Raw genomic sequence first — 17,104 nt, 5'->3', positions numbered from 1 at the left:
AACAAAAAAAATTTTCCAAATCGGTCCAGGGGTCTTTGAGTAATCGGGGAACATACTTACATAAAAAAAAAAAAAAAAAAAAAGATCCCGACGAATTGAGAACCTCCTCCTTTTTTGCAAGTCGGTTAAAAACGAGATAAGTAACTGCACTAACTACAGTAATAGCCTCATCTGGTGACAGAAGGGCTCGCTCATTTTTTGCGCAAAGGATCAGCCTGGCTGTCCAGCGTGGAAACGCAGCCATTATTCTTGGCCCTATTCTACGCGGACATGATTTTTACAGTAATTAGTTTGGGGTATTATTTAAGATCTTAAAAATTTATTGTAATATTTTCAATAAAGAAAAAAACCAGTCAAGGGCGAACTGTTTCGTACCATCGTACAAGATAATAGTATACCCAACACTTTTATCTACAACTCTGCAAGTTAATAACGGTCTGCGCCACCTAGGTATAATAATGTGATTTAGTGAATAAAATTTTTCCGTTATTTATAACCATGCAAAAAGATCTTCACCAGGGACAAAGTTGCCCTGCGCCTCACCCGGGTAAGGAGGCCATGCCTCGAGGCCCGTACCCCTGGGTTACCCACCTACTACCTAGTTTAGAAATACTAAGACCGTACAATTCAACAGAAAACTAATAAGTTATAATACTAAATTCCAAATCTGTCTGTGTAATCGGATAAAAAATTACCTTTTAAAAACGTGATCAGGGTTTTTGTTTGAAATTCTTAATAGAAATCCTAGAATTCATTATAAATGGATTGCGATCATAAGGTTAGGAAACTACAGGTCACTGACTCTATCAGCCATTTAGCATTCCTTTAGCTAAAGCAATTCGTCACAGCAAAGTCTATTATGAGAATGTCACTTGGTGCAATTTCCATACAAATCGCTTTACGAGAGTACCTAACTTAATGTAAACTTAGTAAGTACACATTGAATTTTCTGATGCAAAATTTTCTAAACTAAACTCTCTGAATGACTGACAGAATAACACACAGCTTTAATAGGTCGATCTATAAAGGAATAACAGGGTATTTTACTGAGAAGTTTTTTCTATAACGTAAAGATGAACAATAAGAAAGTATGGGGATGATGGGAAATACCATAGGGCATACGTAGCGCCGCGCAAGTCATATAAACGTAAAAGCACTGCTTAATCCAGTTGAAATAGCTGCATTTTCGTTATAACCTGTCAGCAAATAGCTATTTTTATTAATTTAAACCACTTTATTGCATATATTATTAGTATTACACAATAAAGGTGCCTATAGAGAATAATATAATAATTTAGTCCTAGATTAAGGGTTGGTCTTTGTTAGGTATAATCTAAGATGTTTAGTATAACAAAGGTCGGCCTTATCACAAAAGTGATTCTCTATCAGGCAACCCGTAATCATGTATCTAACTAAGGCCTTGCTCAGTAATGGGCCGACGAAGGGTTGAGAAGTTAACAATGATGAAATACGAATACCTAAGTATATATTATCTAAGTTAGTGTCAAGTAAATAATAAACTCTCGTTGCTTACATTATATCTGGTAAGTTTTTAAATATCTTAATCCCTTCAAACAAAAATTTCTTTTTTCTATGCCTATTTGGTTCAATCTGACTTGACTGCAATCTCACCTGGTGGTAAGTGATGATGCAGTCTAAGCGGGCTAACCTGGTAGGGGTATGGCAGTTTTCATTAAAACCATAGGCACTCCTTTTTTACTGTTGTTGTTTCTACAAGGCATCGTACCGGAACGCGAAATCGCTTGGCGGCACGGTATTTAATTTTTAACCCCCGACCCAAAAAGAGGGGTGTTATAAGTTTAACGTGTGTATCTGTGTATCTGTCTGTGGCATCGTAGCGCCTAAACGAATGAACCGATTTTAATTTACTTTTTTTTGTTTGAAAGGTGGCTTGATCGAGAGTGTTCTTAGCTATAATCCAAAAAAATTGGTTCAGCCATTTAAGAGTTATCAGCTCTTTTCTAGTTTTCTTGTAGAAAAAAAGGTTAGATAACCGTTAGGTTCATAAGATTATGTCAATTGACAAATGTCAAGCTGTCAAGATGGACGTTGCCTAAATACATATTATTTATTTGAAAATGATGTTTTGGAAAACTCAGATACTTTAGATCGTAGGCGCGGAATAGTCTAAGAAAATCGGTTCAGCCGTTTGAAAGTTATCAAGTATTTTCGGTCTTTTCTAGTTACTGTTACCTTCACTTGTCGGGGGTGTTATAAATTTTTGATTTACACTTGTTATATTCATAACCATCGTCAACCGATGACAATTCGAAATTCGAATCGTTCGATGTCGTCTGTTCACCTAAGGGAGGGTCTGCCAACGCTGCGCTTTCCGGTGCAAGGTCATCATTTTAGCACCTTGGGACCACAAGGTTTTCCGAACTTTGTGACCTGTAAATTTCCACTTTAACTTCGAAACCCATTGAGTTATTTATTTATTTATTTATTTCATTGCTGTCATGTACTAATAACTATATAAATTAAAGCTAAATAAGTATAGTTACATGACGCCCTGTCAGGGCATCGCAATTTAATTGACATTACATTTATTATACACAATCATTAAATTATTATCTACGACAATTATAATCATTATAAATTAAGATTAATTTTAATGTTACATTATTATTAAATTATTAAATTAGTAACGCTAAATAAATTAAATAAATAGTTTCTATTTGTAGGTATGTCATATAGTGAGTAGTAAGTATGTCATGTCGGTTACAGAGTAACCAGAGGTTTTCCTACGGATCTCCTTATTTCTGATTTGACCACGTAGAGAAACTCCAAGCATAGTACTCTCCATCTCCAAATATAGAATCATCTATCCAATTTTTATATTACTAGCTCTGTTTTATAATAATACAATATCTAAGGGCCAATTAGGAATTGGTCCTAAAATTTTTTTTTTTTTTTAAAGAATATTAGCCATGTTAAATGACTAATATTCCCCTTTCCTCTCCATTTAAGCGTCAGGCTTGTGCTAGGAGTAGGTACGACAATAGTGCAACGGGCGGGGTTTAAACCGTCGACCTTTCGGTTTTCAGTCCACTCCTTTACCGATTGAGCTATTGAGGCTCAATTGCGCACAAATCAGTGGGCATTCTGCTTGTAAACAAAATCATTAAGTATCAATACCATGATACGATGAATAGGAACCATTAATTTTTATACTTATAGAAAAAGACCACCGTACGTGATCCTTTTCTTAGTGCGCTAATAACTTATGGTATATTTAAGGAGTTATGACTTTATATAAATAGACGACAATAGATGTTTCTTATTATAAATTATGATCGGCTTTGTCATGCTGAGACCGGTGCATGTTTCAAATGCAAATCGTATTATACTCGTCAATTGCATACATAATGCATTAGTACATATAATTAAATAATAATCTCATTTAGCTTATAGTGTAACTCGTGAGGCGTAGGTATAACATCTGCCCTCAAAAACGTCACTTTGTGATGACCACGACCGCTCTGCCAAGAGTGTTACGACGAAGAATAAGTAACTTTGAAGCCTGTGGGTAAGGTGAATGCCCACTTAAGCCAACTGAGGTTTGCCAATGCTGTTCTTTCTGGTGTGAGGTCACCATTACAGCACCTTGGGACCCTAAGGTGTATGTTCTTAGAACTATGTGCCTCACCCATGCTTCAGAACTGTAACCCGTTGAGTTGTTCGTTTACTCTGGTTCTTCTACGGATCTCCACACTTCTGATTTGAACATGTAAAGAAACTCCGAGCTCTCTCCATCGCCCGCTAAGATTGTTATAGTACTTACCTATTTTCTAAAGTAATGAAACATGATCCGATCAAGTTTAAAAGGTCTTTCCCCTACGGCGAGGGTAAGGGATTCCTAAGTGATAGTAAACTCATATATTATTATCTATTTTTAAAAAGGTCTGAAAGCACTTTATGTTTTCGACTTCACGTCTTCTCTGACTTACAATTTACTTCCATACTGTCAGAGGAATATACACTAAATTATACATCTTACTTTATTATATCATAAGTATGACGAGCAAAAGCTGTAAAAAGGGATTTTTCCCGTTTTTAGAGTTCCGTACCTCAAAAGGAAAAAAGGAACCCTTACTGCTAGGTACTTCCCGTTGGCGTAAAATTTGGCAGGTAGGAAGGTATTATAGCACAAGTAAAGAAAAAATGCGAAAGCCATGAATTTATGGTTACAGCACAAAAAAAAATTCATGAAAATTGAAAATTTTCAAAGTAAGATGACTATAACCAAGTGGAGTATCATATGAAAAGGCTTTACCTGTACATTCTAAAACAGATTTTTATTTATTTTATGCATAGTAAGTAGGTAGTTTTTGATTTATCGTGCGAAATGTCGAAAAAAATACCCGAGTACGGAACCCTCGGTGCGCGAATCTGACTTTGTTTACTTATTATGTTAGCAGTATGGCGTAGGCAGTAAGAGCTTTTATTTGTTTATTTTTTACTATCTGATAGCTACGAGTATTACGTCGGCGTGGATTTAGGATATTTAAAAATGCCGTAGGAATTTTATGTTTTCCCGGGATAACAAGTTTCATCGCTCTCTTTCGCGTCTTTCGCGACGTCTTCTTGTCTACAAACATTGTATACAAATTATAAGATTGAAATCCTAGATAAAGAATGCTGAAGAGCTAATACCTGCTACTTCGTCCGCGTGGACTACACAAATTTCAAACTCCTATTTCACCCCCTAAGGGATTGAATTTTCAAAAATCCTTCCTTAGAGGATGTGTCATCATAGCTATCTGCATGCCAAACAGCCCAATCAGTCCAGTAGTTTGAGCTGTGCTTTGATAGATTGAGGTCTTCTCTAATAATATTCTCAAAGGTGTTTGAAATCTACCAATTATAGGTTGAGATGATAGTGATGATGATACCTACTTATTCTGAATCCATACTTATATTGTAAAAGTGAAAGTGTGTTTGTCTGTCGGTCTGTCTGCTAGCTTTTCACGGTTCATCCGTTTAATCGATTAAGACGTGGCTCCCCGGGAAAAGACAATAGGCTAATTTCGGTCTCGAAAATCTTTGATTTTCCACGGGGTTTTCAAAAAAAACCTAAATCCTCATATACGAAGTTGTGTGGCATCACCTATTGGTACATAGATAGTTTGAATCCGGGAGATGGACAAAGACTAGTTTTTATTCCGGAAAATCACAGGATTTATAAAACCTAAATCGACGCGGACGAAGTTGCGAGTATCGACTAGCAATCTTGGATGAATAAATACTCCTAGCAATATATAAATAAGTAGGTATTCATATTTATAAGAGTTATCTACCTGGGTATCGATGCCAAATATATCTATCTACCTAACCGCCGTTTTCTCACGGCACAAAAATATATCCTAGCCCATTGTACCATAATAATAACAATGGGAGACTGTTTCATTTCATTATCATACATACCTATTGTTGATAAAGGCGAAATGTATACGGGATTTTATACAGGCTTGAATGATGAAAGGCAGAACTCCCACAAGGGTATCCGTACTAGGTTTTTATCCATGTTTTTTATCCATGCTAGGTTTTTTTTCTCTCCAGGAAACCGCTTTATTAGACTCCTACTTTATTTATTACTAGCTGACGCCCGCGACTTCGCCCGCGTGGATTTAGGTTTTTCGAAATCCCGTGGGAACTCTTTGATTTTCCGGGATAAAAAGTAGCCTATGTGCTAATCCAGGTTATTATCTATCTCCATTCTAAATTTCAGCCCAATCCGTCCAGTAGTTTTTGCGTGAAGGAGTAACAAACATACACACACACACACACACACACACACACACACACACACACACATACAAACTTTCGCCTTTATAATATTAGTGTGATTAACCCCCGACCCAAAAAGAGGGGTTTTATAAGTTTGACATGTGTATCGTGTATCTGTCTGTGGCATTGTAGCTCCTAAACTAATGAACCGATTTTAATTTATTTTTTTTTTGTTTGAAAGGTGGCTTGATCGAGAGTGTTCTTAGCCATAATCCAAGAAAATCGGTTCAGCCGTTTGAAAGATATCAGCTCTTTTCTAGTTACTGTAACCTTCATTTGTCGGGGGCGTTATAAATTTTTAATTAACACTAATTGCCTGAAACGCACACAAGTAAGTATCTAGTACTTACCTAAGCCCGAAAGTTAGAGGTGCGAGTCTGCTAATAGGTATATCTACCTACCTACATAAAACAGCATAATGCTAGAAAGTGTTAACTCACAGGGCTATTAAGTACTTAGGTATCCAATATTTTCCTATGTGACATCGAAGCCAATATAATATACATACTTAAAATGTAATATGTAAATGTAAGTCGGAACTCCGACCGAACCTTATTGCGAAAATAAATCTTGTCCACAATGTTATTTTAATATATTTCAAGAATTTTCAATACTTACAAGATATACTCTGTCTTTCTCATATGCTTATGATATTGAGATCACAGATTCCTTGAAAATCAGCTTTGGTTTTCAATAAATTTCTGGTAGGTACTGCGCCAGTAAGAAATTTTTGCAAATGTTTATTTTATTCTTCCTCTTGACTACCTATTTACCTACTACTAGCACAAGCGTTACGCTTAGATGAATGGGTGGGTTAAATAACATGTTTAACACAGCTAATTCTCAAAAATAAAAGAAGATTTTCAGCTTTGATCACAATCGGTCCTTGAACACTAGATATGAACTATTAAAGTTTATTGCCACATTGTTTGTTAGTGATTCTCTCAAATTGTTATACTTAGTTTTAGATTTAACTATAGTTGGTTTTTAATTTCATTTGTAACGATGGTGCTGGCATAATAGTTCACCTACAAAAGCCCTTTATAATAATCAGATAAAATCCTTACTATCCATCCATACTAATATTATAAATGCGAAAGTGTCTGTCTGTTTGCTAGCTTTTCACGACCCAACAGTTTAACCGATTTTGGTGTGGTACAGAGTTAGCTTACATCCCAGGGAAGGACATATGCAGTGGCCTGCACAGAGTTTAAAGCCAGGGTAAGCATTAAGGTATGAGCTTATTTTTTGGCAAGCCATAATGGGAAATAATTAGTGTTGATTTAGTACAACTAGAGCAGGCAGTGCTTTTATACCTCTGTGAGCTGCACGCCATTGGACATAGGTTACTTTTTATCGCGGGAAATCAGAGTTCCCGCGGGATTCTTCTAAGGGCCCATCTGTTTAACCGATTTATATGAAGTTTGGTACAGAGGTGGCTAATTACGTCCCGGAAATAGACATAGTTAACTTTTTATCTCGCAAAATCAGTTCCCTCGGGATTTAAAAAAAACTTCTATCCACGAGGACGAAGTCGCGGGCATCATCTAGTAAATAAGTAGTTTTTTTGTTTGTTTCCAGAAGGGCTCTCGGTGGCCGATAGTATGCCTGCCGATCTTGCTGGCAGCATCGGCCTGCGGGAGCGACATCCTCATGGTCACGATGGGTGGCACCAAGTCACACAAGATCCCATTCCTCGAGCTGGCACAGGGTCTTATCAGAAGGTATGTCTGTTTTGCCTAATTTAAAAAATATTTGGATGACTCTGAAACATTTTCGCTGAAGGAGTCAAAATCAAATCCTAGTCCACACTCATAACCACTCCAGCTCCATGATGGTTAAAAGACGGTCTTAGAATGGATATAGATTCTGTTCGAAGGGACTCTGTCTCTGTGTTTAAATCTTCTCAGATAAGACCTGCATATTGCCAAATATGGTTGAATTTGATGGTCCTAGTTAGTTCAGAGTCCAAAGATTTGTGATTTGTAAAATACTAGGTGATAAAAAATCCGTGGGATGCTTTGATTTTTAGGGATAAATACTTGCCTATGCCCCTTTCCGGGATGCATATGTTATTTCTGTACCATATTTATCTGAATCGGTTTAGCGGTTAGCGGATGGCCGTGAACACGTAACAGATATACACTTTCGCATTTATAACACTATTATGGATAGTACGGATAAATCACCATTCTAGAGTCCTTATGTAGATAGATAGATTTATAGCCTCGATAGCTCAACGGTTGAAGAGCGGCCTGAATTCCGAAAGGTCGGCAGTTTAAACCTCACCCGTTGCACTCACTCCCACCCACTCCTGGCACAAGCTTTACGCTTAATTGGAGGGGAAAGAGGAGTATTAATCATGATTAGCATCATGGCTAACATTCTTTAAAAAAATAGATAGAAGTCTTTATTGCACACAAAAACATGTAAACGAAAAACACAGAAGGAAGAAAACAGAAAATACAATTGTGTGTAAAGGCGGCCTTATTGCTTAGAGCAGCCTCTACCAGGCAACCTTTGCTGAAAGGAGAAGCTCCTAATGCACCTAGGTAGTATTTTGATTACATCTTAATATTACAGGAACCACAATATCACACTAATCAGCCCGTTCTCCCCCGACTTCCACATCGAGGGTCTGGAGGAGATCGTCCCGGAAGGCCTGTCTTCCTTCGTCCGCGGCTACATGACCTTCGACCTGGTTGGCGCTAGGATGCGGGGAGAGGAACCACTGCCTTATAAGGATATCATCAGATATGGTTATGAGGTACATTTTCACTTATATTTTACCTTCATTGGCGTTAAATAGGTACTATTCTTTGTGGTTTTCGGTCTTTTCTGTAATTTTTAACGTTTAGAACAGCTATATCCTAAAATTCTCATAAGTATTATGATTTTTTTAAATGTGCAAACGAAAATAAAATAATGAACGATAGAACTGCATTAGTGAAACACAGCGTCGTGTTTTTTGTGTTATCTTCACGACACGAGATTAATATTTTAGTTTGACAATTTACTGCCCTCCTACCCTAAACGATCCTGAAGGATTATCGGGTCGGACGTACCACACTGCTTCTGGTCACTAAATATGATAATAGCTTACACAATTATCACCATTATCAACCATACCCTAAACCCATTCTTTTCATTTTCTGAACAATTTTGAATTTAAGACAAAATATACAAGTATATTTTATTAATTAATAAAAAGGTTAAATCAGTTCTAATTTAATAATAATGAAATATAATATACCAGCTCTCTTCCAGGCTTGCGAGGCCTTCCTCAGCGATTACGAGACGAGATCCTTTTTGCGGTCAGGAAGGAGCTACGATCTGATCATGTTGGATGGAGCCTACCCAGAATGTGCTTTAGGCCTGGTCTATCGTATGAAGCTCCCTTTCATGTACATCAATACCGTGGGTTTCTACGCCGGACCGACGAGCATATCTGGTAGCCCAGCACCGTACTCCGTAACTCCAATTTTTGCCAAAGCTTTTACAGACAACATGGGATTTGTGGACAGAGCATTGAACACTTTCTGGCATCTTGGAGCAATGTTGGGCCATGGGATCAGCGTGACGATTTTACAAGGGGTGTTGAGAAGACATTTCGGACCGCAAATGCCGCATGTATACGATATGGGGAAGAATGTCAGCTTTATTCTTCAGAATGGGCATTATTCAGTCTCTTACCCGAGACCGTTCTTGCCAAATGTGGCTGAAGTTGCGTGTATTCATTGCAAGGAATCGAAGAATTTGAATCCTGTAAGTATAATTTTGGAAGCCATTTATAAAATAACTAGCACTGGGCACTTTTGGTCCAGGGGTAACCAGGGGTGGTCTTTTTGACAACGATAAATAGTAATATTAATTTATTATTATTAAATATCTAGTTTTTCCAGGACTTCATTTACGTGGGATTTAGACATTTTTTTTTGAAATTCCGTTGGAATTTTTCAAAATCCTTTTATTAGTGTAAATAACCTAGGTACATGTAAAATCTTAAATTCTTGTTTTCATTTCTATTTTATACTTTATTCACATTTAACAGCCTTTTACTATCTTTTTTGACCTTGACCTTCACAATTTGTCCCAGATTACAACTGGTTCATAAACTGTTTTAATTATTTCATAGCTTTTTCTTATTAAAAAACCGGAACTGCAGTTAACAAACCCAAACAAGAACAATTTATTCCAAAATCAATCTTCAAAAGTTTCCTTTATCAAATTAGCAATTTTGACGGTTTTCAGGATCTAGAAGATTGGATATCCGGTGCTGGAGCAGCAGGTTTTGTGTACGTTTCCATGGGATCTTCAGTGAAAACGAACAAAATGCCGCTCTCCGCTCATCGTCTGTTCATCGATGCCTTGGGAAGGCTACCGCAAAGGGTGTTGTGGAAACAGGACGGAGAACAGAACTTGACAGATATTCCGTCCAACATACGTCTTTACAACTGGTTGCCTCAACAGGATTTGTTAGGTAGGTGTAAATAGTAATTTGTTCAGTTCTTTCGTATTCCGATCGCCTTGTGGGGGTGCCACGAGTATTATAGGTCTATGGGTGCCACAAATAGAATCTGCTGTTCTTCATACATACACTTAAATAAGTGAAAAGCCATAAAAAACCTTTTTAAGTCCAATTCAATTTCCAGTATTCATCTTCCAACTCTATCATCAGGCTTTTGTGTATATGTATTTCGAAAACCCTCACACTTAAACAAAGTAAATAAGAAAAAAATCGACTGGCATGTCATATACCATCAGAGAGTTCCAATCAGAGACGCTCAATCATCTATAGCAATTATTGTCATCCATCAACATATTATCTATCAACAATTGGACGATTGGGATGATGCCTATGTAAATAAAATTTTGACTAGGTAGTAGTCATCATCCCTATTGAAAGTAAGTAAATAAGTGACAACAAACAGCATTTATTACGCAATTACGTCTGCAGAAACGAACTGTTGATATATTAAATTGGTTCTGTCTCTTGATGGGAAATTATGCAGTCCAGTTCGGAATGCAGAAGACAGTCTTAATTGTCTATTTATTCTAGCTTTGAAGATATCCGAGTTATTATACTGCTGGTAAACGGAAATGGGAAGGATATTCCAAGCGAAACATTTGTTGATAGGCATACCTGCCTCCATAATTATTGTGATTCCATTAATTTGAATGGCAAACGGAGTTATTTCCTGGTACTTTCGTGTTTCTCATTTATTTATTCCTTCATTTAATAAGTCACTTTCTCTTATAATATTTGGTATTTACAATTTTTTCTCTCAATCCCAGTTATGCTAATAGCCTATGTCCACCAATGCGTACCTAACTAAAGTCAAAACTGGTTTAACGGATGGGCGATGGGTGGATATGGAAAGACAGACAGACTCAATGTCACGTATTATATAATATTACTATTGATTAATATTATTATGAACATATGAAAAAATACGTTTTCAGGTCACCCGAAGATAAAAGTGTTCATCACCCACGGAGGTCTCCTCAGCATGTTTGAGACAGTCTACCACGCAGTCCCCATCATCAGCATACCAGTGTTCTGCGACCACGACTCCAACGCAGCCAAAGCAGAGCTGGATGGCTACGCGAAAAAACTCGACCTCCAATATTTGACATCAGACAAATTGTACAGAGCAATCAAAGAAGTAATAAACGAACCAAAGTACAAGATACAGGTTAAAAGTAGACAGATACTTCTGAGAGATCAAAAAGAAACTCCCTTGGAAAGGGCTATTTATTGGACCGAGTACGTGATACGGCACAAAGGAGCTTATCATTTACAATCGCCGGGCAAAGATTTGAATATCTTCCAGTATTATTTGTTGGATGTAGCGTTAGCCTTTCTAATTGCAATGTTTACAACTTTCGCTCTTATAGCTTTTGTAGTAAGATTCAGTTTCAAATGGCTAGTCGATTATGTACAAAGTAAACGTATGGATAAGTTGATTGATAAATCTAGTGATTTATTGAAGAGATCCACGAAATTAATACGAGTAGATCAAGCGTCGATAGCGAAGAAGAGGTTGTAAGTACCAAATTAAGATGTTAGGCTCAAGGCACATGTTATTGCGGCAGAGACAAAGTGCAGCGACGTGTCTTTTCTACAATGTTTCAAAGTAAACTGAGCTTTAGTTCCGCCACATAATACTCGATAGCACCTTCACTATGTAATGTACACGCGTGTGAAACAAAATTAAAAATAAAACAGACAGCGCGTGTTGTTGGGAAGAGTTTCAATTAAAAAAAAATAACATTCTAGAAAAGACCTCGAGCTAGAGCCTCGGTAGAAGCGGACAGGAATCTGAAAAGGTCGCTGGTTCAAATCCAACCCGTTGCACTATTGTCGCACTGACTCCTAGAATATGCTTTACGCTTAGTTGGAGAAGAATATTAGTTATCATGATAAACATGACTAATATCCTTTTTTTTTTTAAAAAAAAAAAGACGCTTTACTGCGCTTTGGCTCTGCCGCGATGTGCTTTCAGCCATAAATTGTTAGTTACCACTAAAGTTACCGTAGGAGATTGATTCTAGGTTTCTAAGATATTTTTTATTGTGATGAAAAACTTTAGATAAGTATTGTTAGTGAATATAATATTTGTAAATATTTAATTATAGGATAATAAAGTTTTATAACGCAAATACACTTTTATTATACCTAAGAGATAAGTCTTAATTATATGAGATATTAATATGAATAGTAAAATTGGACTAACTAGTTGTGGATTAGTTATATATATTTGGAAAATTCATTAAAACTTAAAATAGGAATACCTACGTGAAAGTACGAATTTAAAGGAAAATTAGGTGTTAGAGCTTGAAATGAAATATAAACGTCTAGTTAATTATAAGTTTTAATAGGTAGTTATGTTTAAATAATTGTGAACAGTAAAAGAGGTGGCACTAAGCGAATAATTTTTATTTAATTTCGTGAAGAAAAAAGAATTAGGATTAATTTTTACATCTATTATAATGTTAAAATTTTATATGAGTAAATGCTTAGTTGGAGACCGATTTTTATGATAAAAGGCATTTGCTAGGCAAGCGCGCTTCAAGTTCCAACCTCATTATTGCTCTGATTCTCAGACAACATGATTGTCGTCGCGCAAGCCTATCTCACAATAAAATAAAATAAAATAAAAAGAAGTAATTGTTATAACGTTGATTTCTCCGTATCCTTTCTATATCTGCCACACAGTATTGGTTTGTGTCGCCAAGCGATTTAGCGTAACCAAAGGGGTATGAGTTTAATGAAAACTACCATATCCCTTCCAGGTTAGCCCGCTTCCATCTTAGACTGCATCATCACTTACCACCAGGTGAAATTGCAGTCAAGGGCTAACTTGTATTGGAATAAAACAAAAATTGCACCCGCGTTGGTGCTGTAGATACACTATGCAAGATATCAACAGATATAGTATGCAGTGTATTAGACTCTATGGCGAATAATTATATTATAATGCATTGAGATGGTAATTAGCAGACCATCTCAAAGGTAGCAACAGTAGGTACTTCATGCCAGGCCGAAGACGAAGAAAGCAATCACAGAGATGTGATCCAAAGGTGGTGTAACTTATTTAACCTATTTAACCTTCTGCTATAGTTAAATTAATTTCTTATGACTAATAACAAAATTAAGTATGTTAAAATTAACTTGGTAGGTATCTACATATTAATTACATATCGATCTTAGGTAAAACTGTTCCTGAGCTGATCGCATTAATTTTCGAGTCTGCATCACCATTTTCAGGATTGACCTTGGAGACACTGGCGGAGTCTGGTTTTACGGCAAAGCGCATTATGTGGTCTGAAAATGAAAATGAGGATACAGTTGGTTTCAGGTAAAAAAGAGCTTTAACGACAATCGAGGGGATGTGCCTGGTATGTTCTTTCATCATGCCATACCGGAAACGAAAGGTTGACTGAGGAACAAATCGCGTGGCAGCAATGATCTCTATGTAGGTACAGTACAACCAAATTAATAATGCGCATAGAAATCTTCGTCACTGTTCGGCAACGGTCGTATGATACACATGATATTGACTCCTATTTGTTTATAACAAGGTGCAAAATGCAAGTGCATTGTTTAGGGCTCTTACGATTCAATAATTCGGGTGTTTCCGGGAATACGACGAATTTTGCACCTTGTTATAAACAAATAGGAGTCAATATCATGTGTATCATACGACCGTTGCCGAACAGTGACGAAGATTTCTATGCGCATTATTAATTTGGTTGTACTGTAGTAACTTCATGTAACAGTATTGAAAAATGAAGACTCACTAAGCAACAAAAGTTTTATACCATTTTGTAAACGGCCTTCCGTAAACATGCGGGGTTTATCAAAGGTAAAATTAAAATGACAAAATACGGCTCCAAAATTGCCCTGTCAAGCTCAAAAACCAAACACAGCGTTCGTTGTATTTGAAATTGCCTCGAGCTCCTAGATTTAACAAAGAGCATTTGTGTGGTAAAATGTTTGTAACGTAACTACTATTTTCATGATTTTGATTCCGATACGGTTTAATTAGTTCATTCATTTCATTTATGCCAAAAATCTATATAAATTCTACTAGTATTATAAACGCGAAAGTTTTTATGTCAAATAAATGAGTTATTGGGTTGTCTGCCAAGGAGTTTGTAGCCTAGAGTTCACAATTCAACCATTTATCATGCGCCTAATTTCTCACCAGTAGTGTTAAACTGTGCTCCCAAATAAGAGAGTGAAGGAATAGACTACACTATAAATTATCTTCTACGTAGTTGTTTTCTCACCATTAAAACTGGCTGCAGTGATCAAAATTCAGCCAGGAACATATTATTCATAGATTGTTGTGTTAAGACTGTTCAGATATTTACCACTTTGATAGTACCTTTGAAGTGGTAGAGCAGGCATGGGAGGACGCCTGTCACCCCACCAGCCACCAGCAACCAGCGAAGAACGCCCACGATGCGTTTGGGGATGAACAGCTGGTGCTTTAGCATGTTCACGAAGGTTTTGTTCAGTGCTAGACCCTAAGCAATGAAATGATTATGAACAAATTATATAGGTTAGGTTTACTGCATTCAGTAAGTACCATCATCATTGTCAACCGATAGACATTCACTGCGCAGCCGCCTGGATACACCCTGCTGCAACTCATTTGCCTGTCCATCAGGTCGCCGTTCTAGCATCTTGGGAACCCAACGTCTATTGGTTTTTACCCGACTGCGGCAAAGCCAAAAGGAAGGGTAATGATTTTAGCAGTCTATGTACGTATGTATGTATTTTTTTTTAAATGAGAATATTAGCCATGTTAAATGACTAATATTCCCCTTTCCTCTCCAACTAAGCGTCAGGCTTGTGCTAGGAGTAGGTACGACAATAGTGCAACGGGCGGGGTTTGAACCGTCGATCTTTCGGTTTTCAGTCCACTCCTTTACCGGTTGAGCTATTGAGGCTCTGAATTCCATGATGAAGGACCATCCAACTTTTTTTAAACTGCCAAGCTAGGAATCAAACAAGGGACCTCCCATACTTTTAAGACTAGTCTTTTTATATGGGAAGTGCACAGTTAAAATCCACAAGCCTCATGCAAGCACCATTGTGCCAGAAATATTGCCAAAATAAGCAAGAGATTCTGCCAAAAATATTTTATCCGGCGCATGGCTTTGGTCATATTGTAGGTCTGTAACTAGTCAAAGTCAAAGATTCCCATGAGAAACAGCATATAGGTAGGTATTATAGAATTCAGATTGAAGTAACTATTAAGTTATGGTAAGGTTTGGTATAAATCAGTCATAATAATAAATCTGAACTTCGCAAATTACCTTCGCTTTAAATTACAAGCATGGGAACTTTGCCACCTGTTGTTAAGAATTTTATTTTCAATGTTACTAAGTTTCATAGAAAATTCTTTCTCTCATATCTACTAATATTTTAAATGCGAATATGTCTCTGTCTGTTTCTCTGTTACTTTTTGACGCAAAGACATTTTATTTTATACTGTTTTCATAGCGACGTTTGGGACAGAGATAACTTACATCTCGAAAATGGACATACTTAGGTTACATTTTCACCCGGATGATCAAAGATTTTCAGAATCCCATCCGCTTAACTAACTTGGACGAAATATAGTAGAAAGCCAGCTTGCATCCCGGAAACGGACGTAGAAAACTTTTAATGCGGAAAATCCGAGTTCCAACGTAAACGTCAAAAAATTTTTAATCCACGCAAGTCATAAGCATCGTGTATTACTTAATCAATTTGAGAAAAAAAAATTAATATATTTTTTAAAATATATTCCATATTTTGAAAAAATTCATTGCTACTTGCAGGAGTTGAGAGAGATGTCTACTAGATACACTAAGCCCTACGTGGATTATGATCATAATAATTCTGATATTTTTATTCAAGCTCTACAATTGTTTCCCTATCAATAAACAGACCCTATCAATCTATCAATCAGAACATGATCAGAATCTAATAATAATTAAATAGAAGAAACCATACCATGTTTATCTTCTTCTTCTTTCTGACCTTCTCCCACGGTACGTGGCGTCGGCATAACATTTCTTCTTCTTCCACTCACTTCTATCATCCGTCAACGTATTATCCACCCCTTTTATACGCATATCCTCTTTCACGTAATCCATCCACCTTTTCTTTGGTCTTTTTCCCTATTTTTCCCTTCGATATGCATATTTAACCATACCATGTTTATAAAGCGTTATATTGGTCTCAGTTCAAAAAAAATGACAATTACCTCTTCTATCCAAAACAAGGGCGCTATGACGTTCGGCAAATCCTTACAGAGTTCAATCTTTTCCGTTTTTAATAGCAGCATACTAAACTGTACTCTCTGTTTTGCGACCATAGGGGTGCCCGTGATCTAAAAAAATAATTTTAATATTGAACGAAATAATATGAGGGAAGAGAGTCATACCACTAGAAGAATGTTAAATATGCATGTGGATGGAAAAAAGAGAAGAAGACGACCAAAGAAAAGGTAGATGGATTGCGTGAAAGAGGATATGCGTATAAAAGAGGTAGATGATAAGTTGATGGATGACAGAAGAGAGTGGAAGAGGAAGACATGTTGTGCCGACCCCACGTAGCATGGGATAAGGGCTGGAAGAAGAAGATTGAACGAAATAATATATTATTGACAATAGAATAGAATAGAACAGAATAGATTTTTATTTAAATAAACTTTTACTAGTGCTTTTGAATCGTCAACATAATTTACCACTGGTTAGAAATGCCGTTCCTACCGAGAAGAACCAGCAAAAA

At 36.7% G+C, this 17,104-nt stretch overlaps 2 protein-coding genes across 4 annotated transcripts in view; one reads left to right on the top strand and one right to left on the bottom strand.

Moving 5' to 3' along the window:
* LOC123873266 (UDP-glucosyltransferase 2) overlaps nucleotides 1–12,039 on the top strand; it is a 55,518-nt gene extending 43,479 nt beyond the window's left edge. For 2 of the 3 annotated variants that reach the window (XM_045918051.1, XM_045918052.1), the window contains exons 3-7: nucleotides 7,393–7,535; nucleotides 8,395–8,578; nucleotides 9,079–9,576; nucleotides 10,063–10,291; nucleotides 11,275–12,037. In XM_045918051.1, the coding sequence (XP_045774007.1) occupies nucleotides 7,393–7,535; nucleotides 8,395–8,578; nucleotides 9,079–9,576; nucleotides 10,063–10,291; nucleotides 11,275–11,861 (1,641 nt within the window). In that variant the 3' untranslated portion in view covers nucleotides 11,862–12,037. Of the gene's footprint in view, nucleotides 1–7,392; nucleotides 7,536–8,394; nucleotides 8,579–9,078; nucleotides 9,577–10,062; nucleotides 10,292–11,274 lie in introns of all 3 variants that reach the window. The other variant, XM_045918053.1, reaches the window with a different exon arrangement.
* A 1,130-nt stretch (nucleotides 12,040–13,169) lies between these two features.
* Nucleotides 13,170–17,104, bottom strand: part of LOC123873431 (indole-3-acetaldehyde oxidase-like) — a 32,944-nt gene continuing 29,009 nt past the window's right edge. The window contains exons 24-26 of the mRNA XM_045918275.1: nucleotides 16,578–16,703; nucleotides 14,706–14,847; nucleotides 13,170–13,639 (exon numbers count right to left, since the gene is read on the bottom strand). Coding sequence (XP_045774231.1) covers nucleotides 13,509–13,639; nucleotides 14,706–14,847; nucleotides 16,578–16,703 — 399 coding nt within the window. The 3' untranslated portion in view covers nucleotides 13,170–13,508. The remainder of the gene's footprint in view (nucleotides 13,640–14,705; nucleotides 14,848–16,577; nucleotides 16,704–17,104) is intronic.

Source organism: Maniola jurtina, chromosome 16, assembly GCF_905333055.1.
Source record: "Maniola jurtina chromosome 16, ilManJurt1.1, whole genome shotgun sequence".
Classification (NCBI taxonomy): Eukaryota; Metazoa; Arthropoda; class Insecta; order Lepidoptera; family Nymphalidae; genus Maniola; species Maniola jurtina.
The sequence above is the reverse complement of the archived record's forward strand: the minus strand, read 5'-3'. Positions and strand labels throughout refer to the sequence as shown.